General features: G+C 47.5%; 4 protein-coding genes across 5 annotated transcripts; 2 read left to right on the forward strand and 2 right to left on the reverse strand.

Moving 5' to 3' along the window:
• Positions 1 to 566: 566 nt before the first annotated feature.
• grhprb (glyoxylate reductase/hydroxypyruvate reductase b) lies at positions 567 to 3,171 on the forward strand. The gene is made up of 9 exons (XM_068727746.1): positions 567 to 797; positions 1,167 to 1,300; positions 1,389 to 1,461; positions 1,561 to 1,677; positions 1,769 to 1,857; positions 1,937 to 2,041; positions 2,187 to 2,322; positions 2,441 to 2,571; positions 2,973 to 3,171. Exons 1-9 carry the CDS (start codon positions 631 to 633, stop codon positions 3,092 to 3,094), a joined length of 1,074 nt encoding a protein of 357 aa, XP_068583847.1. The 5' UTR covers positions 567 to 630; the 3' UTR covers positions 3,095 to 3,171.
• A 111-nt stretch (positions 3,172 to 3,282) lies between these two features.
• Positions 3,283 to 9,866, reverse strand: LOC137885333 (zinc finger and BTB domain-containing protein 5). Of its 2 annotated transcripts, XM_068727556.1 has the most exons (5): positions 9,828 to 9,866; positions 9,319 to 9,682; positions 8,428 to 8,641; positions 7,284 to 8,138; positions 3,283 to 6,821 (listed from the first exon to the last, which is right to left on the reverse strand). In XM_068727556.1, the coding sequence occupies exons 3-5, from the start codon at positions 8,635 to 8,637 to the stop codon at positions 5,715 to 5,717; spliced, it is 2,172 nt and encodes a 723-aa protein (XP_068583657.1). In that variant the 5' UTR covers positions 8,638 to 8,641; positions 9,319 to 9,682; positions 9,828 to 9,866; the 3' UTR covers positions 3,283 to 5,714. The 2 variants fall into 2 exon arrangements, with proteins under 2 accessions (XP_068583657.1, XP_068583656.1); XM_068727555.1 differs by having other exon boundaries at positions 9,319 to 9,852.
• A 501-nt stretch (positions 9,867 to 10,367) lies between these two features.
• On the forward strand, positions 10,368 to 14,943 carry polr1e (RNA polymerase I subunit E). Its single transcript, XM_068726979.1, has 11 exons — positions 10,368 to 10,453; positions 10,812 to 10,915; positions 11,044 to 11,120; positions 11,216 to 11,357; positions 11,447 to 11,591; positions 12,589 to 12,699; positions 12,823 to 12,919; positions 12,997 to 13,127; positions 13,243 to 13,324; positions 14,060 to 14,191; positions 14,671 to 14,943. Exons 1-11 carry the CDS (start codon positions 10,390 to 10,392, stop codon positions 14,834 to 14,836), a joined length of 1,251 nt encoding a protein of 416 aa, XP_068583080.1. The 5' UTR covers positions 10,368 to 10,389; the 3' UTR covers positions 14,837 to 14,943.
• fbxo10 (F-box protein 10) lies at positions 14,884 to 22,046 on the reverse strand. Its single transcript, XM_068726978.1, has 11 exons — positions 21,831 to 22,046; positions 20,787 to 21,400; positions 19,791 to 20,618; positions 19,447 to 19,596; positions 19,062 to 19,198; positions 18,702 to 18,772; positions 18,453 to 18,605; positions 17,987 to 18,331; positions 17,584 to 17,894; positions 17,281 to 17,468; positions 14,884 to 16,197 (listed from the first exon to the last, which is right to left on the reverse strand). Exons 2-11 carry the CDS (start codon positions 21,369 to 21,371, stop codon positions 16,017 to 16,019), a joined length of 2,949 nt encoding a protein of 982 aa, XP_068583079.1. The 5' UTR covers positions 21,372 to 21,400; positions 21,831 to 22,046; the 3' UTR covers positions 14,884 to 16,016.
• Positions 22,047 to 22,761: the final 715 nt, after the last annotated feature.

A 22,761-nucleotide genomic window follows, 5' to 3' on the forward strand; every position in this document is an offset into this window, starting at 1 on the left:
GTTGAGAAAGTAAGGACAGATTGCTGAACCTGTCCCAGCCAGAGAGACGGGTCAGAAAAGCAGCAATTGGGTCTTCTACTGTTTAAAGAAACAAAGGTCAACCGCCGAGTGAAACATTTACGCACCGATTCCCATTCTGGGAGATGATTTAAGGAAAAAAACAAGTCTGCTGCTGTCTTTCATATATTTGTGCAATTTGTGTCTCTGTGCTTTGTGTGTGTGTGTGTGTGTGTGTGTGTGTGTGTGTGTGTGTGTGTGTGTGTGTGTGTGTGTGCGTGCGTGTGTGTGAGGGTGTGAGAAAAAAAAAGTTTCTGTGTCTGTTTTAGGTCAATATATCTATTTGGCCTGAAGTGAAAATTATCTCAAAATTCACTTAATCCTGAAGCTGGATATAGATTTGACTCAGTGATTTCTGTGTTTAGTTTGTCTGTGACAGACACTCCCTCAACAGACTTCAGAGACACCCTCCCTCTAATCATATTGGTCAGGGACACACACACATGCAGCAACCTCCCCCCCTGAACTGGAGCCAAAATCACACACATGCACACACAGCAGGACTTCTGAACTTCAAATTGCCACTGACGCCTCTCGGACGCCTGACCCCCTCAGAATCGCTCTCTCCTGGCAATGTGGTGCAGTCGTATGGCACTGCGTCAGCTCCAGCGGTTCGCTGCTGCTCCACTGACTGGGGGTGTCACAAGCAATGCGCTGAGGGAGATGTCAACCCTGCAACGGGTGTACGTCACCCGACAGATCCCACCCGAGGGCCTGAGGATCCTCCGTGAATCTGGACAGTGAGTGTCTCGTTAAGTCACTTTGAATCTTCATTGGATCGTGACATGTAGCTGACTGTGATACCCTTTTTGAATGGTCTGCTTTGTGAAGTTCATCATTTACTTTGCGTAAACAGGGCTGCTAATGTTTGCCTTTGGGTTAGTCAGATAAGACTGGTAGCCTAAAGGGTATTCCCCCACAGCAGAGCTGAAGCTCTCTGCACCTTAAAAGGCCCCATATCTCTGTACAAACCTACAGTATGTGTGGCACAACTTGACATGCGGCATATCTTAGTAGGAACATTAACGAAAGCTTTAGCACCCAATGCCATTTCTTCTGCGGATGATTAAGAAATTAATTTGATATGGATCCGGTTTCTGTTTTCCCAGGGTGCAGTTTGAACTGTGGGACACCGACGACGTCGCTGTGCCCAGGGAGGAGCTCCTGCAGCAGGTCAGAGGCGTCGACGGTCTGCTCTGCGTGCTGACGGAGAAGATCGATGCAGAGTTGTTGGATGCTGCAGGTCGGGGGGAGGACGGCCTTTAGAGTCAGTTGAGTGACGTATGCAAATAATAAAAGCCCTGCGTTTATTTTTTGGTGTACTCCCGCAGGTCCAAACCTCAAGGTCCTCAGCACCATGTCGGTGGGATTCGACCATCTCTCTTTGGAGGAGCTGAAGAAGAGGTGATTTTCATCTCATTTCCTTGAGACGCATTAAAGTCGAAGGTCTCGATGTATTTAATGTGTGTGTGCTTGCGTGTGTGTGTGTGCGCTTTCCCCTAGAGGGATCCGTGTGGGTTACACCCCGGACGTCCTGACTGATTCTGTGGCTGAGCTGACTGTGGCTCTGCTGCTCACCACCTCCAGGAGGCTCATAGAGGCCACACATGAAGCCAAGACGTAACGTACCACACACACTGAGATCCATCCACGTATGGAGACTTTTTTGGGGCGGAGGGTCAAAGGTTAAACTCCCTCTCTCTCGTGTCAGTGGTGGCTGGGGCACATGGAGAACTCTGTGGCTGTGTGGACACGAGCTGACCAACAGCACCGTGGGGATCCTGGGCCTGGGGAGGATAGGTGAGCATGGGAGCATCTGAAACACGAACGATAAAAAAAACAACTAAAAAAAACGATTCTTCTCACTTTGTGTTCAAAGGCGTGGCCATCGCCGAGCGCCTGGCTGCTTTCAAGGTCAAGAAGTTCATCTACGCGGACGTGGCCCCCAGGCCCGAGCTGGCCGGCCTCATCAATGCAGAGTACGGTAAGGATTGTAGAGATTTACTGCTTTCACATCCTGACCTCACAGATACTCAATATGTTGTCACTTTAAAGGATAGGAAATGACATGTCAGGCCTTTGATTTTTTTTAATTGCAATAACACCAATGGCCCCGTCTCTCGGTCCAGTCTCTTTTGACGAGCTGGCGAAGCGGTCCGATTTCCTAGCTGTGTGCTGCGCTTTAACGCCGGAAACCAAGGAGATCTGCAACAAGGACCTCTTCTCCAAGATGAAGAGCACCTCCATCTTTATCAACACAAGCAGGTGCACAGACACAACTGAATCACTGACACATACTGTACGACGATGCCGTGTAATGAAATACTCGACTACGAACGGTAACCATGCTTTTCTCTCATTCTGGTCCTTCTGTTGAGTTAAGAGGGGGCGTGGTGAACCAGGAAGACCTGTATGAGGCTCTGTCCACTGGCCAGATTGCGGGAGCTGGGCTGGATGTGACTGTTCCTGAGCCCTTGCCCACAGACCACCCGCTCTTCACCCTCAAAAACTGCGGTGAGTGGGACAGACTTATCGGTGCTTAAAGGGACAGTTCAACCCAGAAAACACATATTTTCTCTCTAGCACTATTTATCAATCTACATTGTTTTGGTGTGAGTTCCCTAACGGGACTATAGTATTTTCTTTCGACCATTGTTTTGAGTTTTTCAAATGTAATTATATTTTGGCACTTTGAGCACCACAAGCTGATTGTCATATAGTCCCATCTCATTGGAGAGAAGGCAGACCCCTCTGTGGCTGGTATCTCCAAAACTTGGCGTCTAACACAAAAACAATCTAGATTGATAAATAGCACTACAGTTAAGAGAGACAATATGTAGTTTTGATTTTGGGGGTTACCTGCCCCTTTAAGGCTAAATTTATCATCTGTCTTTATAAACGCTCTCCTCCCACAGTGATTCTCCCACATATTGCCAGTGCCTCTTACACCACCCGCAACACCATGTCTGCCCTGGCGGCAAACAACCTCCTGCTGGGCCTGCGAGGCGAGCCGATGATCAAAGAGCTCAAGCTGTAGAGAAGGAAACATCAGTTCAACTTGTGTGCCTAATTATTCATTTCCAAGATTCAAATAAAACCACCGTTTAAACTTTGTATCGCCGCTTCCTTATTCGCTTACATCTTAATCTTCAACATAAAATAACCGTCTTATTCTCGTGTGCTACTTCAGCTTGTATTTTCCAAAAATGTCACCAGCAACAAAACTGAATTTCTTCGTTTTTTATTCAGTCTATACAACAACTGAACATACTGTACAATCTTCATAGCGCTCAACAGCAAAGTGACAAACATTTAGTCCTCTCGTGGTTACATTAGGTTAAGTACACAGAAAAAAACACACACAGAAGTACTTCAGATTTGGCATATTAACAAAAGCCCAGCTTTTCAAGCTAGAGGGCAGTAAGGCAGTGACTTTCATAATATCTTTTTTTTTTAATGCATTTGAACATTTTGGCATATTCATACAAGGGGGGGGGTAGTACAGTCAGTGCATTTTTCAGAGGTTCACATTAACAGTTTACGCAAAAGCTTTGAGAAGACAGCACCATAATGGTCCTCAACAGGCCATGTCGGAGGACTCTCAAGAGCATGATCACGACTTCACTACTGATTTTGCAGGTAAACCGGTGGGTCAGCTTATGCTGTCAGGGAGAAACATCCTACGAGGAGACGACTCTTCTGAAGAAAAAGTCAAGGTTATCCGTTAACATGTGCGTCATTTGGTAACAGTGTCATGACTCTAAAAAGGTAGAATAAGGTGCAGACTGGGAATGGGAGCGACGACCGCCTGTTTCTCATCGACAGTGCAGGAGACACGATACAGCAAGCAGTCAAGTATACAAAAAGGCGAACATGTCGTTTCTTTTACCATTTTGGTTCACTTAAACAGAACTCAACGATGCATGAACACTGATTCCAATCAAACAACCGTCTACCAATGCATGTCTGTTCTTTTTTTAGTCTTACTCCAATGGATTTGCAGATACAGGTTGACATTAAAATTACACATATTAAAAAAACAGTTAAAACTCCTGAAATTTTTTTTTTTTTTTTAAATGACAGGAGACCCTGTAAAAATTATTTTCTGACTTTTCCCTGTGGGCATTGTGTATTATAGATCACCTGCTAGCAAAAATGCTACGGCTGTTAGCTTTAAAACCCCCTTGAGAACCAGTGGAGTTGGATAATTGCAATACAGCGACGTTTTCACATAGTCAACAGTCCAGTTAAAAAAAAAAAAAAAGATTTGTCGAAGTGCTTTTCACAAGATATACAAAGGCAGGTGTGTATAAACCACAGATATCAAGTACAGTAGCAAAAATGATACACAATGTTTAGTTCTTCTGGAGTTGTTTTGTCAAAACGGACCACAAATGTGCAATATTTACATTTCTAAAGCCCTTTTTCAGTAACGTGCTGAATCTCAGCCAATCATTTCTCTTTAGACGACTCCGCCTCTCGGCACTACTTCATTACCCTTTTAATAAACACACACACACACACACACTGTATGTGTGTGGACGGTCTGTTAAGTCGTTGACCACAGCGGAGACTTCTGTGGTCACTCCCAGTCAGTAACCAATAAGGAGGGAAAATGCCAGAATTGATACAATTGAAAAATCACAAAGAAATGTGCCAGGTGACACAAAATAAGGTGCGTTTTACAGCGTGTGAAGTCGTTATTTAAAATAGGCATTATAATGAAAGATTAGTTTTTCTCAAAAAGAGACTGCAAGGCCCAGTGAATGCAGCGATTTTCTTTCCTCACTTCGGTAATTTAAAAAAGTTGACGTTGTTTTGTCCAGTCGACATTGTTTTCGCTGCAACAATACACCAGATTCTCCGTCATCTTTTCCATCAGTTGAACTTGAATCTGACTCGATCCACCTTTTGTTAACAGTACAGCACCAGGAGCACACAACCATCAACAGTTCTCAACACCTACAGGCTTCACATCTGGCACACAAACTGAATCCCAATGCGTCGGTACGCCGTCTGGTCGACTGTCCTTGCGCAGAACAAGGCACGGTCAATATGCAGTACAGTCTGATGCGGGCTGCTGCTACACGTTCTACAAATGTGCGGTGAAAAGAATCCACACACGAGCGTAGTATCTGTACATATTTGTTCTTGATGTTGCCGCTGCACAGCTGCTTCCCTCACAGAGTATTAGTGAGTTAACTTTGCTTCAATACGACGTTCAGCACAAAAGGGATCACCTCACCAGATCTATTTCACTCACATGACACCTTCTAGAAAGACAACATAGCTAACAGTGTAGCAGCTTCACAACTAAAGTCTAGACTGGCAGTCAGAAACTCTCAGGGGAGTATACACTGTATATATCTACGGTTATTCTATGATGAATCCATAGCAACACATGTGGCACCTTTCCCTGTCGTCCTTCTACGACTAAATGTGTTTACTAGGACTTTAGCCGCATCGACAGTGTGGGTTTCTCACGAAAAACATGACATTATCGTCCCTATCTTTGGTCTGTCGTCAGGAGGGAACAGCTGATCGCATCCGCCTGCTCTGTCACAGCTTCAGAAAACTTTTTTTGGGGGGGAGGAGGAGGAGGGGGGGCTTTGAATCCAGCCCATCACTGATCCTCCTCCGAGGCGGTGGCGTCGGCCCTACAGCAGGGCGTTGGACATGTTGCTGTTCTGCCAGCGCAGGCAGGTGGTCTTGCAGTGCTTGTACAGGTGGGAGGACTGGCTGAAGCGCTTGCCGCACTTGAGACACGCGTAGGGTTTCTCTCCCGTGTGGACGCGGATGTGTTTCTTGCAGTCGGTCAGCGTGAGGAAGGTCTTGCAGCAGATTTTGCAGGCGTATTTGCGAGCCCCCTCGACCACCAGGACGTTGTGCTCCGACAGCGCCTTCTTGCACTTGGATAGGACGTCCGCCGAGGCGCGGGTCAGCTGCGGGGGGAGGGAGGTGGGCCTGCCGCCGTTCATCTCGTACCCGCCGCTCTCGTTCAGCAGCAGAGGACTTGCCAGGCTCGAGGAGGAGGACGAGGCGGCGTCCTGGAGGAGGCCACCCGCTCCTTCGTCTCCTCCCGCACCGGTGGTCATTTTCGGAGCGATGCGTCTGTAACCTGGGTAACCCAGGGCGGCGGCAGTCACTGCCCCTGCTCGCCCCAAGGAGTGGAGCCCCAGACTGGAGCGCTGGAAGTCCAAACCGAAGGGATCTCCCCCTCCACGCCCCCCGCCGCCACTTCCCCCACCTCCTCTGGGGTTCCCCAAACTGTCGTGCAGGGGCCGGAGGAACAGAGACTCGGCTTGAAGGTTGTCTCCAAAACCGTTGCGACTCTCGCCACCGAGCGGACCCGACTTCAGGAGAGAGGACGAAGCCGAGCCGGATGGCCTGGCAGCTTCCTGTCTGAGCAGGAAGTGGTGCGCCACTGCGTCGCCAGTCGTCGTGTTGGGGAGGTCGTCTTCACCAGCGAAATCTTTGGGGCCGAGGAAGCTGGAGATGCTAAAACCAGGTTTGCCACCCAGCCCGCTACTACACCCGAAGCCTCCTCCGACTCCTCCTGCCATGCCGCTCTTGAGGAGCAGCTGGGAGCCGGGCTGCAGCAGGGACTCGGAGCTGGGCAGGGGCTCGGAGGTGAAGCTGCGGTCACTGCTCTCCGGGCTCAGCTCCGCCTTCTCCTCCTGGCCTCCGGGCTCGGCCTGCGATGTCACGTCGCTGATTTCGTCTGCTGGCTCCGGCGAGCTTAGCGGCTCTCGTTTAACCACAACCTGCGGGAAGCAAAGGAGGAGGTTTTTTTAACACAGCAGCTCAACTAAAGTAGCAGGATTCGCACGAGGATTTGTTCTTTAATTGCACATATGAGTAATTTAAGAAAACTAAATATTTAGTTAAGAAGTTACAAAATATAAAAATAATTAATCTTTCTGTTTGGATTAGGATTCAAAAATTTGTTTTATACTTTTTCTCTTACTATCCACTCCAAATGTTTTGTCTTATCAGTAGTTGGGTTCATTTTGTAAAAATGAATAAATAAATAAATGAATAAAAATTAAGAAATAAGAAAAAAAGTAAATAAATAAAGGTTGGAAGACTGTCATTTGTCAGTCCCGTCATCATCTCAAGTCTTAATGTGTAAAAAAACAACAAAAAAACAGACAGATGTCAGGACCAGATGTTGTTGCCTGAGGCTTCACAGCTACTCACAACAACGACTCAAGCAGCATCTTTACCTTCTGTTCCTGTTCTTCTGCCTCCTCCTCCTCTGCTCCCGATTTGATCTTCACCCCTGCTCTGTTGACCTGGAGGTCCTGCTCCTCCATGTCATCCTCCTTCCTCACCCCTCCCTGCATCCTCCCCGAGTCCTCCCCCTCACAGTGTCCGCTGTCCGACTGGCTGGGCATCTGGGGGTCATCTTGGGGCGCCCCTATCAGGCCGGCGATTGCGCCGTCCAATTTGGATTCGTCGCCCATCTTGTGGGAGTCCGGGGAGAGCAGCGCTCCCTCCTCCCGCTCCGCGTTCGCCCCTTCTTCTCCCAGCAGCCCCAGGTTGGGGCCGGAGCTGCGCTGCCTCTGCCTGGGCCTCTCCTCCGACAGGCCCAGGGCCAGAGAGGGCTTGCGTTTGTGGAAGCGTCGGATCGGGAAGGAGGCTCTCTGTTCCACCACCCTACCGCCGACCACGTTTCCGACTCTGTCCTCCTCCATCCCACCCAGAGCGGAGCTCACCAAGCTGAGCCCCAGCTGCTGCAGCAGGAAGGAGCGCTGCAGCTTCGACGCGGCGGCGTTTGCTGCCAGGTTAGCGTTGGCTGCGAGGGTGGGGTTCACCGCTGTATCTGCGACTTGCTGCTGCTGCTGCCTATGCCTCTGCTGCTCCTGCTGCGGGTGGTGAAGGTGGTGGGGGGGTCTGTCGGGCGAGGGCGACACGGGCAGGGTGCGCGTGGTCAGGTAGTGTTTGCAGGCCTTGACTACATTGTTGAGGTGCAGATGCGAGGCCGCGAGGAGGATATCCATGACGTTGCTCTCCCCCAGCATCAGAGTCGAGGTGTACATCATGTCCACCAGGGCAGCAAAAGCTTCAGCTGTCACCACCTGCAAGCACACAGGAAGTTGATTGTCTGTCTGTCTGTCTGTCTCTCTCTGTCTGTCTTTATCTCTCTCCGTCTCTCTTTTTCTGTCTGTCTGTCTCTCACTCACTCACTCTCTCTCACACACACAACTTTTTCCTCTCTTACCACTGTTCTTATGGAAAAAACCTCCCAATGGACATCACATAGTGACCTACCCCAACTACCACTTCTACTACCACTTCTACTACTACTACTACTACTACTAGTAACTACTGCCCTCTTTTACACTATTACAATATTAAGACCCAAACCTCGCTGTCCAGCTGGATCATGTTCATGCTGGAATCTCCCTCTGCGACCGTGAACAGGGCACGGAAGTGGGTGCTGCAGGCTGCCAGCACCGAGCGGTGGGCCTTGAAGTGTCTGCTGCCCACCACGATGACGCAGTCGCACAGCTGACCGTGGACGCGCTGATAGTTGAGCTGCTGGAAGATCTGCTCAAAGTGGCCCGGGAAATCCATGGCCCTGAACGACAGAGGCAGGCGAAGGGTTGAAAAGTCGGAGCGATTAGCCGATCCACTTCACATTCATCAACTGCAGTTTTAATGCAGATTGAAGAAATCCCATTTGAGTTCTGAGGAACTGTGATGAGCATTTTTCTCTATTTTCTTATATTTCATAGACTACATGATCAATCCATTATTTGGGTATTTACTATCCTCAGAACAACTGATTATGAAATGATGAGTGTGAAGATGATGGTGGTCTAAATGAGAATATGTACAGGACACGTGAAAGTAAAGGTGGGTTTAGAGTGAGTTTTTACACAGACTAAGATCTTTTCATGTGCCCGTTTTGTTTGGGAGGGTGTTGATAAAGAGACAAAATAATCAAAACCTGTGATGGGGCGAAAGAAGAGGAGAATAAATTACCCTTAAATTATTCTGTGGAGCTACAAAAAAATCCAGTGAGATTGTTAATTAAAGTGCACATAGAGCAATGCTTTACAGTGGGCTTAATTACACGTTATTACGTAATATGCTATGGTATATGCTACAGAAACATAGCCGCACAGTGAAACGTTACATGTTAGATAGCTAGCACATCTAGAGGCTAACACATGACAAGTTAACGTTAGCTAGTTAAACGCATAGCATTACATTGTTATGACGGTGAGATAACAGAGACAGTAATAACATTACCTGGAATTTCCCGAAGTGGAGGTAACAAGAGGCAGACACGAGAGGCCCTGACCAGAAACTGACACGGCTAAAGTTAGCTGGCTGTTCACCAGCAAATTGCCTGCTAGCTACAACAGAAGCAGCACGTTAGCATACGGTCACCTGGCTGGGCCGCTCGTTTGTATCGAAACTGCTTGCCCCCCCATTCAAGTGCAGCAATAACTGGTTAGCATTTCTGTTGATGCATCCTACGTCCCCATGCGATCCCACCACCTGACACTTTACTCGCGATGGATGGTTTAGCTGGGTGGGCGAAAGCTGCCCGGTGATGTGCGCTCACGGTGACCGCTTGTCTCGAGCAGCTGAACCCATGAGCTGGAACCGTCTGCCGGTGTCACCCAGGCACAGTCAGACAAAACAACAGTTAAAAAGACAAATGCTGACTGCCAATCAATGTCCGGGTCACACATGCGTGTTTATATTTGTAATAATGTATCACACTCAGACGGGGTTTTGCCAACCAGACTCACAGGGTGGCGCTGTGCTTCACTTCCATGCCCGTGACCTCGCAGAGTTGAAGGGCTGCAGTTCTACGTGTCCCCACACGATATCGCTGCTAAAAGCCTGTGTATTCAAAGGCTATCGAGAGTGTCAAGATAATTAACCCGTTAACCCTATGCTTTAACCCTGTGGTAAACCTTCTGCTACTGCTACTTTTTTAACTTCATAATTGTTCGTTGTCAACTAAGTTGTGGACAAATTAACATTTTCAATATTGCAATGGATACATTTCACATAGACCCACACAAAGTACAGTTTATGATTATGTTAATGGAGATACAAGATTGGGAACATGTATAGTCTCTCTCAACGGCTCAACTATGGAAAGCCGAAAGTCCCATTCAACGCCTCAATTTTCACACGATATATGTTAAAAACGCTTCTTTTTGCAGCGTCGTTAACTAAAAAAGCGCCCTTTTTTACGCCGCTCTACAGTGAGTAACGGCGGCCGTGAATTGACAGAAATACATCTTAGCGAAAACGGAAGTACAATGGAGCGAAGCCTCTTGCGTCCAACTCGCAACAACAACTATGGCTGCCTCCTGCTCGTTGGTGTGTTGCAAAGAGGAGAGTGATTCCGACAAAGCTGTTATTGGTGACTGTCTTACACTTGTTTTTCGAGTACTTGTTTTTAGAAGAATAAAGTAATTACAACGGTGGCAGTAAATGTTGGGTGGTGCTTAATTTTTTATCTGCATTAAACACCCGTTTGTAATGCACACGTGGGCCCTAGCAACAGGGCTAGTTGTTTAGTGTTGTTACTGGAGTGGAGTTTGTGTTAAGTTAAATTCCTCGGTAGTAAGCACAGTGCGAACAAAACATTGTCTTATCTTGTTAGTCGCATATTGCATCCATTAAACACTATATTAACGTGTATACCATTCGGTATGTGTCTATGGTGGTATGAAACCCAGGTACTGACACGGTTCTCAATGTGTTTCTCCTTCTCACAGTCCGCTTTTCCAACGGAAGCGTCAAAAATGCCGACAAACTGGATTTCACGATGTACAAGAACGCAGACGAGAGTAACCCCAGGAAAAAGAGCAGGCGGATAATGGTGAGGAATACGACTGGTAGCGTTCATGTAGTTGCACTGTGACGTACACGCACACACACTACTCGTTAAAGGGTACGCGTCTCTACGTTTCATGACCTGTGCTGCTCGCGCGTCTCCTCCGTGTCTAGGCTGTGGAATCAGACAGACTGTCCTACGTTGGAAATAACTTCGGATCCGGGTCTTTGAAATGCAACAACCTTTGCAGGTAGGTCGGCGCATTTCTATATATTTTTTGCGATCGTGGCGCAAGTTACCACCGTGAAGAGAAGTAATGCGTGTGCTGTTTGCTCGTCTGTGCAGATATTATGTGGGAGTGCTAAACAGGCAGACCATGCAAATGGAGGTGCACGCGGCTCAGCTGTTCAACATGCAGCCTCTCATACCAGGAGAGGCGACGGAGGAACAGAAGGCCCAGGACACGACCCAGACCTACAGAGACAAGGTGCTGGGATGTGTCCAGCTTTTCTTCCAGTTACTCGAAGAAGAATGAACCCTAACGTCTTAATCTTGTGCATTTGTTTTTCTCTCAAGGTGGATTCTTTGATTGAGGCGTTCGGCACCAACAAACAGAAGAGAGCTCTGACCTCCCGCAGGTTGAATCAGGTGGGCAGTGATACCCTGCATCAAGCGGTGGCCAAGGCTGCCAACACCGTGATCCACCAGAAGGGTCTGGAAGGTAAGCGCCGTGGAAGTTACTGGTTTATAAATCAACAGTGACGTGCGGTGAGGTTCGTGGCTGGTGAGGCACTGACACTACATAAGTCAGATTTACAAATATATGAACCCAATAGAATAGCTTACATCACCATTCAATTGGCAGCTTGCACATTGACTACTGGTTGTTTTTCATATTTCATATCAGCATTCTTTACACACACATAGGTAAGGTACATATTTGATTCCACTGGGAGCGTGTGCGCCACGATCTGCCCCACCGAGAGCGTTTCAGAAGCGGAGCGCTCGCGGGCACCACCCGCGAACATCGTGAGATTCCGCGATAATCTGTAACAACCACGGATGTATAAAGAGAACAACAAACACATAAACGGTTACTTTACCTGTCTGACGTTAAATTGCTGTTGATTTGGTCATATTTCCTTGTTTTTTGAGACATTTTTAAGCGTGGATATAGAATCTTAAATTTTTGTAGTCAAAGCAAAATATAAGAAGAGAAGTGTAGAAGAAGAGCAACGACAGAACAAGCATAACCCCGACCCGTGGGCTCTCGCTCGCCCTCTTCTTTGAGGCAGAGGTAGTGTTTGCCTCTCTGTGCTTTTTCACTGCGGTTTCTGTCAGATCAGCGATACTAAATATGTTCTACACAGATGTGAAATACAGTACCTATTCTATGGAAAGAAAGGACATATAAAAGTGTCTACAAATATTACAGTGGTGACAAACAATGAGAAAGCAAAAGGCACGCGCTCAACCCAGTTTGTGAGGGATTGCGCAATCTGAGGTGAGGCACAACTCGTCGCTGCCTCACCTCACGTGTCTCCTCTGTTTGAACAGGAAATGCGCTAATTCAGCGATTTTGATTATAAAAATGCTTGAAATGATTGGGATCATACAGAAATTACATTTATAGCACAGATCAGTAGATAAATATTAATATTTATCTTATGTTCTATCAATATGATTATCATTATCTATTTTTTTCTCTCCTCCCTCAGCTCTCCAACAGGAAGTTGCTGAAACAGAGGCCCAGGGAGACCTGGCTCTCCACCTGCCCCCCTGCAATGCAACTGCTGACAGGCCTGAGAACGTCTACTTATTTGACGACCGTATCCTTCATTTTCTCTGTGTGTGTGTGTGAGTGAGAGTGAGAGAGAGAGTTGGGCAGAAAAGATAACGTAGTGTGAGCGAAAGCTTGTTTATTAATTTTTTTCCTTAAATGATATCCTCAGTCCTCAGTCCAGTGGAGTTTGGGGCTTTGGAGCAGGCTGGCTCCAAGATGGCGGCACTCACCTCTGAGGAGATGCAGAAGATGCGAGACAACGGAGGGTAGGGCGACGAAGGGTTCATGCTTGCCGAGACATTTCATTTGTTTCCTTGCGTTCTGATTTTGTGTGCACTTTCAGGTCCTTGTGTGTGGTGAAGCACCTGGAGAACATGTCGACCGTGGGTGAAGCCAGAGACAGAGGGTCACGCCTCGCCTTTTACCTGTCGATGCTCCTCAAGCTGGCGCAGCAGAAGAACGTCCACTACAAGTGTGAGTTGTGTTGGGTTTTCTTTTTGCCCTCATTACGAGCGCGTGTCAAAAGTGTTCCCAGAGACGTCTCTGAATCGGCGTGCAGGCTAACGGTGATTTATGTTTACACCAACAGTTGGGAAGGAGGAAGGCTGCCCTCGCATCATTCAGACCAAACTGCTCAAAACGTTCACCGTGGAGACTTTCAACAACGGCAGGTAAGACGGAACTTTGGCACTTTAATCATCTAGTGAAGTATCTGCAGGGTGTGCATCAGATTGTATTCATCATTAGTGCCTTGTGCTCATACGTTTCATAACTACTGAGATGTGTTTATTCATTTGGTTGGATTAAATCTGCAACTTAATTTAAAAGAAATCCTCTGAAGTCGCTTTTCAATTTCGTTGCCAAATGTCTGAGAACAGTTAACAAAGAGGCTGTCATTTTTTGCACCGTTTCTACACCAAGCAGCAACCTCCGGTGCTGACTACGTAAAAAATCCTTGAATGTACATTAGTCATTTAGCAGACGCTTTTATCCAAAGCGACTTACAATTCAGTATCTATCTACACACTGTAGACGCAGCTACGGGAGACATTTTGGGGTTAAGTGTCTTAAGGACAGCTCAAGGACACATTGACATGAGATTAGTGGAGCAGGAGCCGGGGATCGAACCGCCGACCCTCTGATTGAAAGGTGGCCCTGCTCTCCATTTAGCCACGAGTCAACCACCATAGATCACCAGGTCACCAGTCGCTAGCTGGCTGCTCTTCAGAAAAGTGTGACGTCAGAGACCACGTCCGTATTTAGTACAGTCTGTATTCTACACCGATGCATTTATCAGAACAGAGCATGTAGGTCTTACAAATAGAATTGTTGTTGCGCTGATTTCTTTGAGAAAAACATTTCCTCTGAATTCCGCTTTCTTTTTTTCTCCTTACCTTCTTCTTCAGGGTCCAGAACATAGTGTCGTCATCGATGCGGGCCAAATTAGCGGCGTACTCCCTGGCCCTGCTGCTGCATATGGGTCACATGACCGGCGACCTCACGTTACTGCACCGCGACCTGGGAATCACTGAGGCCAGGTATGAATAGAAGGCCACGTCTGTTTGTATATGGAAACTGTAATATGAGTCTTGTTTAAAAAACATACAGCGCATTTAGAATGTGTCTCAAGGGGGTTTTTCTGCAGTTTGCGACACACAGCCTCTTTCCTGTTTACGTAAATGGGACTGTTAGTGGTATAATTATTTCTATTAGACAAGTAAACAGTTAAGGATTAAGGGCAAGAACTGTAATATTTAGTGCATGTAAACGTGTGTATGTTTCACAAGTGCATTAAATGAAATAATTAACAACGCTTAGTATTACTGACTCATCTACATATATTGATGTAAATAACTTTTTTTTTTATGTTCTGCGTATGGCTAATCACATATGGAGCTCTGAATTGTATAATTCTTGTTGTATAGAAATGATCATCACGGCACATAAAACACCGTCAATGCGAGGCGCATTAAAGAACTGTGCATTCAGTAACTGGTGGCTTTGTGTCTCCCTACAGGATGACTGAAGTAGCAAAGTCGATGGGACTGACTGTAATTAAACCGGCCCGGGGGAAGGCCGACCAGGCTGAGCCGCGAGACACAAACCGGCAGGCCTCTCTGGTTCTGCCTCTGGTCAAATACGATCCATTCATGGAGAGGCGGAAACGTAGGAAAATGCACTGAGGGTCATGATAAGAACCGAGTAGGGAAGGAGGACTGTAACAATTGGAAATGCCACGAAGAACTGTTTATTAATGCATTTTGTAGACAAATAAAGTGGTGAACTTTGAGTTGTACATGAAATCGCTACTTATTGCTGACTGTGCAAGGTACAAAAAGAGCGGACACATTCGAGATGACAGAACATCTGGCGTCGACAGTAAAAACAGAGGCACATTTGAAGAAAGCACATATTGCACACCTAATATCATTTTCCCTCTATAACTGGCTATCACCAGATGAGTGTGTGGTTGCAAAGTGTTGCAAAAACAACACAAGGAGACATGACGCACAAAACGCAGACTCACCAGGATATGGCTCTGTGCAAGCAGAAGTCTGGCCTTTTTTCACACAATGAACCTCCCTTAGCTACAATCATTGAATTTGGGGCGACTGTGGCTAAGTGGAGAGCAGGGCCGTCCTTCAACCAGAGGATCGGCGGTTCAATCCCCAGCTCCAGTCACATGTCAATGTGTCCTTGAGCAAGACGCTTAACCCCAAATTGCTCCTGTAGCTGTGCTTACGGTGTGAATCTGAATTGTAAGTCGCTTTGGATTAAAGCGTCTGCCAAAATGACTAATGAATACAAAAAAAAATTCCAACAAGGCACAGCTTTGTTTTGTAGCGTGGTTGGAGCTGACGTCTCTGAAGCCCGAAACTCCTCGGATTTATAAAAATGTGCTCTTTTCAACCAGTGAGTCTCAGAAGCAAACTTTACGGAACCAACAAAGTCTACAGCAGGTCTGCACATGAATATGTGAATGTAAAAAGCACACGATTAAGTTAAAGCTTCAGTATGGAAAAGATGTAGGGTGACGATGTTTTGAACGCATTGTGCTCCACTTCATTAGCTAATATTTTGCCATTTGATCATAATGTTAAAAAAATTCAGATTTCAGATTTACAAAAAGGTTGTGGCACCCTTAAGTACTGGAAGGGGGAAGGCCCCTTTAGTGGTTAAACTGGGAGCAGCCTCGTCGTCGACTGTTACTAGACCTAACAAGAGAGCATCATTTTTGGAAGGTCTTCTCCGAGGAGGAAGGTCAGAGCGCTCCAAATGTTCGATATACACACACTAGTTCAGAAGTGAGAAGAAGACGCTGACCTCTGTCAGTCCTAGTGGTTTCTGAGTGCTTGCCAGCGTTCACAGGATGGAGCAGAACATGCTGCCACTGTGGCAACCGCTCTCCACAGTGGCACTGATCCGGGTCGTCATGGAAATTCCCAGTCTGGAGGGATACTGGGACGAGGACAGGCCAGACGGGGAGCTAGCCAGCGGACGAGCTGGAGGGTTCTCCAGAACCCAGGGAGGAGCAGATGTACAGCTGGAAGGAGGTAAATACAAGTTTTTCCAGGCAGAACATTCATACAATAATCAGCAGCAGTGCAGATGTTAATCCTGCAAAGTTTTTTTGTTTACTTTTGGGCAGCAGAAACACTGACACATCACCTTTTAAAATGATATGGTGAGACTGAGGGTGCTGGACAAAAAGAAACATTGTGGAGCATTTAGGGGATCAATTGACAGCAATGTAATATGATTTCTTTAGTGTACAATACCTGAAAATTCAAATCTTTAGTTTTTCTCTAGCTTAGAATGAGCTACAAATTACGAGGCAAGTGGTCATCACAGAGCTGGCCGCCATGTTTCTACAGTAGCCCGGAACGGACAAACCCAGCCCAACACTGGCTCCAGACGGCACCATTCACGCTTGGCACACTGGAGAAGTTTTAGTTGGTTTCAATCTGCCACTCTCACCGCTAGATGTCACCAAATAATGCACACTACACCTTTATTATTGTTCTGAATCTGCTCTTTTGATTGACAGAATATGATTTTAACAGGGCAAACATTTCCAGAAGAATTGACCATTCAGAGAAAGGTTGTATGTGTGAAAAATAAATTATTTAACTATAGCATTTTTTGTCTTAAAGCTTTTTGACTGCTTCATTTTAAGTCACACCCTCAACTTTTTTTTTTTAAAGGAGGACCGCCAAACCTAATATCTTTTTAAATTCATGATTTAATAAACATTGCTGATACTGACCAAAACACACGCAAACCTGTGACTAAGGGAGTATTGGAACTTATTTTGTTTTCCACTTCAAGTACTGATCTTACTGGTGCTTCCTGTGTCTGTCTGTCATTTTTTTTGGCTGAAAACAGCTGACTTCTGCAGCTCGGAAAATGACCCTATGAGAACGGAGAGTGAATCAAAGCTGAACTGCTGCGCTGAGACTCGTTATGAAGCCGAGGACAGCTGCAGATTCAGGTGACGATTGTCATCACTGTGAGTAAGATAAAATGTTCTACAGTCTATATGTGGACAGGAGAAGAAAGAAGACGGTAAAGCCACGGAGGGTCTGAATCTCTGGCTTTTTTTTTTTTTTGTCAGTTGCCTAGTTACCTGTTATTATGCCTTAGAACACTGTTGTTGCGCAACACACAGCTCTCATTGCCAGGATCCATATGTAGCAGCGCCTTTTTGTTTCCCGGGTGGCCCTGGAACAACAGATTGTCGTGGACGACACCTTTCACCGGCCCGAGCACAGCAACGCCACAGCTCTGTGCTGGCTGGACACGGTTGCGCAATACCTCAAGCAAAGAATTGAGAAAACTATAAAAATGTACACGTGATGTGTTTTTTTTCATAATATAGCTGTGTACAGTGTTGAAAAAGTTAACCGTTTAAGCCTCAGGTTCATCTCACCTTGATGTCAGCGCTGCCAGACACCTGGATCCCGTATCCACGGTTTCCGACGACGTCATTCTCCACAATCTGCCCGTTACCACAGAAACTGACACCGTGGCCGCTGTTTTTATAGACGCCGTTGCCGCGGAGCTCTGCTCGGCAGTCTTTCTCCACCGTGACGCCGCCGCGGCCGTTTTGGAGAATGCAGTTTGTCACCAGCCGGGTCAGCTGGCTGCTCTGCAGCACGGCAACGCCGGTGCCGCGGTTGCTGTTAACAAGATTGGCGAAAACATTCAGGGGCTCGCTGCTCTTCACGTACAGACCCACCGCTAGAGAGAGAGAGAGAGAGAGAGAGAGAGAGAGAATATGTTAGAGACGGGAAGTGAACGACACTTCTATTGCTCTACGGGTCGGTCAGTACCTCCATTGTAGCTCATGCAGTTGCTCTCCACCAGGGCCACGCTGATGGAGCGGCGGGCAGAGTGGCGCTCGTCCTCGCTGTCCAGATCGCTCTCCCATGCGAACAGCTCCCCCTCTTCATTCAGGTTCTCCTGCCCTTCTCTCCCTTCTCCCTCCACCCCTCTTCTTTCCCCGCTGCCCGCCTCTCCACCCTCCTGTCCTGGCCAGTTCCCCTCCCTGGCCTCCATGTTCTCTGGGTCTTTCCTGCAGAACACCGCCAGCCCGTACATACAGTTATGGGTGATGTAGTTCCCCAGGAGCTGCGGGAGGCTGGAAGACATAACCCACACACCGCAGCCTTTGTTACCTGAGGAAACAAGACGGAGAGGAGAAATGAAGGGCCACGGTCGGTAGAGACGAGATCAAAGATGAGCCGTTATGTCAAGATAAAAGTAGGATGCTGCCGTCATCAGGCTGAAACTACACACAGTAGACGTGATTTCCCTCAATAAGTCCGCGGCCTCTCTCCCCCACCACGACACCGTCCGAGTAGCCGTAACAGATGTGGTTGTTCCTCAGGACGGGGTCACCACCTCTGCGGATGTCCACCCCCCCCCACTGGTTCTCTTTGATCACATTCTCTGCAAATAAAATATATTTATATGTAAGCAAAAGAATGGTGCTTTTCCTTTCTGTAAGTGGTGCAAAAATGAAGACTTTTGTGGAAATGTTGTCACCTGTTATCATCCCTCTGCCATTCTCGTTTATAGCGATCCCTGCCGCCTGGCCCTGGAAGATGTGATTCCCACTAAGAGACAGAGAGGGAGGGGAGAAAACGAGATATTATGTAGCAGTCTATTTATGTCAGCTACTGCACCCATAGAATCACGTCTTACAGCACCACACTTTGACTGTTAAATGCTTGGCCATGTATAACAGCAAAATGTATACCGTTGCGCTGCAGCAGTCGTGAAATGATCAAGCCATACAACACAAGTTTTACATTTGAAGGAAGGGGTAGTATGAACACAAGAACATCCAAGCGATGGGAGAAGCAGGGGCTTCAGATTCCTGTGAAATTTAGATTCCACACCTACCTGACCACAGGATTCCCGCTGAAGAGAATATACACGCCCGCTTCCTTGTTGTTATAGATCAGGTTGCTCCGAATTGAACCTTTTCCATTGCCAAGGACAACAACCCCCGAACGCAGGCCGCTATGTATTTTGTTGCACTGTGGAATGAAAGGCAGAATGATTATGAAGACTAAGAGCAGTTCCGAAATGACCTCAAAAGAATCCCCAAATCTATAGAACCAAGCTTGATGTGGTGGTAGATTGACAAAATAATCCTATCCATGACAACCGACTGTGAGAGGCTGTTGAGCGCTCTGGGTAAAGCTAATAAGTGGACCTTATTTTGTCAAATGTGGGTATTGTTCCCTTCTCACTCGGCCACCATAGAAAGTGGAGCAGCAATTACCACAATGATGGGGTTGGCCCCTTTTCGGATGTCCAGCCCCGCCTCCCCATTCGAGTGGATGTTGTTTTCCGCTATGAGGCCCTGAGCGGAGAGGCGCAGAAACACGCCCGACGCCCGGCACTCGCACACCTCGTTTCTCAGCATCACCACCTGAAGGAGGTAAGAGAGGAGATCAAGTATCACTCAGAACTGGAAACCGCTGCTTAATTAATCATGATCTGAGCTGCTTCCTTAACAGGATACATGACTCAAAAGGTATGCATCTTGAAAAAGTCATTGATCAAGTGAGACCTGTTCAGATACAATCAAGAGACACTCTGAAGAACGTTCTTACTGTTACTTACCGTGGAGTTCTGGATGCAGCGGACGGCATAGTTCAGCCCACGGAAAACATTGCCCTCCAGCCGAGCCTGCCCGTAATTAGACAAATGCACGCCGCCCTTCCCCTCCCGGAAGAGGCAGCGTCTGAGGATACAACCGAGGGTGGAGGCCACCAACATCTGAGCCTCCGGGTCCCTGTCGAGTTCCTGCTGAAGGGTGAGGGGCACGGGGGTCACAGACGGCGGATCCGGGGAAGAGGCCAGTGGCAGGGAGCCATCTGGTCGGGGCTTGAGCAAATGGGAAAGGCCATGGTGGTCACAAGGGATTTTGTAATCCAATATAAGTGGGTTTTTGCTGTGATTGGTTCCTCCTGCATCCCGGTTCTCCTCCTCTCCCTCGCTGCGGTCGCCATCACTCCAACCATCTTCGATCACTGTGCCCTGACACACTGCATCCACCCCAGTCCTCCTCTGCCAATCTTCGATGCTCACATGCTCATTTTTTACATTAGCATTAGGAGTTTGATGCCCGCCAGCGGAGCCAGTCAGAGGGCCTCTGGGAAGGCTATTGATCCCAGACGCACCGCATGACGGGAACGTCCTGGCCAGAGCGGCCAAGTGTTTACAAGCCCAGTTCCTTTCCGACACCGGGGGACCCTCGACGGTCACAGAGGCCGTGTCACTTCCCGAGAAGTCACAGCTGTCCAACAGACTGAGAACGACGCCCAGCAAGTGGGCAGAGCTGCCCTGTGAGAAGGAGCAGAAGCGAGCCTGGCAGGTTCCCGGGCCGCGGATTTGCAACTGAGCCCCCTCAAAGTTGCAGTTATCCAGTTGGACGTGACCCCATGACGTCTAGAGCGGAGCAGGGAGAGAAAAGGTGACTGGAGTGAGACAGATTCAGCAAGAAAGAAACAAAACATCAGACATGATTTTTTGAGATGCGTGAGGTGAGCAGACTCGGTTATTCTGAACACATATTCTGTATAATAAACAAAACACCACGACAAGCTGCTACTTCACCTTGTAGACCACGGTGGAGAACCAGGGTGGCATGAAGACCAGATTACACAGCCGGGCAGTAGGGCACTGCTGCTCCATACACACCAGGAGGGCCACCTCGCCCAGCCGACCCAGCCCAACCAGCTCCACGGGCACCTTCAGTGCCACTTCAGCCTGCTCCTCATACACCCCCGGGTGGAGAACCACACGGTCATATGGCCCCACCGCCCCGAGGGCCCCGCGTAAGGTCTCAAACTCGCATCCGGGCCCCACGTGCCAAACCCTGCGGTCCTTTCTACGACGGAAAAAGAGGAGGCAGGCGGAGGACTGGAGCTCCGGTCCATTTTGAGTCCATGTGCGGGTGCACAGGGCGTGCTGCTTCAGGGCTTCTCTCCAAGACGGGGGCTCCTGGAGGGGCTGACTGGGCCAGTTGGGGTGTCGGCACTCGGGGCAGCCTAAGCAGAGTTGTCTCCAGCGGGTGTTGTCCAGTGAGAGGATGAGCTCCCGCCAGGCACGGCACACCTGGCAGCAGCGGCCCAGGTCAGGGAGCGGAAGGTAGGCCAAGATAACCCTCCACAGCTCCACGGGGAGGCTGCCCACCTCCATGACAGCAGAGACACCGCGACGGGAGGGGCCTGGAAACACTCACACGCACGTGCAGTTAAGGCAACAGAAACCGCGAGCGCTACCCGTTACACAATAACAATAAACAATTGCGCTTGTTAATGGCCACACATTTAAGCTACCTATCAAATTCTACAGTGGCCAGCTAGTAGTGTAACTAGCTAAACTGTGGAATAAACAACACGTAGCGAACCAGACGTGATGGAAATGACGCTGTGAATTATTTAACGTTAACGTTGTTTTTAATTTAACGTCTCGTGATTAATTCTTCCACGTAGGCCTGCGACATTAGCCAACGTTTAAAGTGTGCTACGATAAATGACGGTTAGCTAGCTAGGTATGTTAATATGTACCTAGTTATTGCTAAACCGCGCGGAGCTATAGCCACAACATCAACTAACACAGCAAAACATCGCTTCCGTCAAAACATATTTTTTGTACCTTTTATCAGATGGCCATAGTTAGACGAATCAACACATGTCTGTTGAACATTCAGTGCAGCTATTTTTCCAGCGTTGACGTTGCACGTCTGTCCTCACTGCTTCCAGAGTTCATAACAATCCGCGATGCGTGCAGATGTGCCATCGATGGGGAGCTCAGACGATTGCTTCCAGTTTACGGCAAGAGCCCGTGAAACAAACAAGAGGGCTGGCTCCATCTTCCGCTTCCCAAAAGTGGGCGTTAACCTTATGGAGGAGGCTGCTGTTCACATCGGCATTAAACCCCATGTGAGACAGAGTACGTGTTTATTTAAAGCTGATGCTGCAGAGGATAGGAGGCGCTTTAGTGCTTCTTGCCTCTCACATCTCCAAATGTCCCCATGCTTTTTATGTTTTATGATTAGTTAAATCCTCAACTCAGCGCACCAGTTGGAAAGAATAAACCAAAAGATGTGTCTGCCCTGTCACTGACACACAGGCCTACATTACTGTAATATTAAAAGTGCTGTCATTACATTGTAACATCAAGAGTCACAATTATATGCTGTTTTTCCCACATTCAAATTGTAAGCAAATAGATTTGAATATGAAATACAATTTTTAAACAACTTGATGCAAAGAAAGTCACAATTTTTTACCATTAGCACACTAAATATATATTTATCAATTTGGTTTTCTGATTCTTAAATAATCACCATCATCAAAACCCAAGACGGACTTCAGGAAACATCCGCTGCAATTGATTTGGAGTGTGATCTTGTATTATGCAAACTTCTTTACACAAATGTCGTCTGCTGTACTCTGTTTAGTGTATCGACAGACTACACAAACAAAGTTTTGTGGTTTAGTTGATTGCAGTTAGGGTTTTTTAATCACAAAAAAACCTTGTTTCCCATAAAATACAATTTTGTTTATTCCTCCTCCTTCTCTTC

This window comes from Cebidichthys violaceus, unplaced genomic scaffold, assembly GCF_023349555.1.
Source record: "Cebidichthys violaceus isolate CVI_PGR_0920_01 unplaced genomic scaffold, fCebVio1.0.p SCAF_4, whole genome shotgun sequence".
Taxonomy (NCBI): Eukaryota; Metazoa; Chordata; class Actinopteri; order Perciformes; family Stichaeidae; genus Cebidichthys; species Cebidichthys violaceus.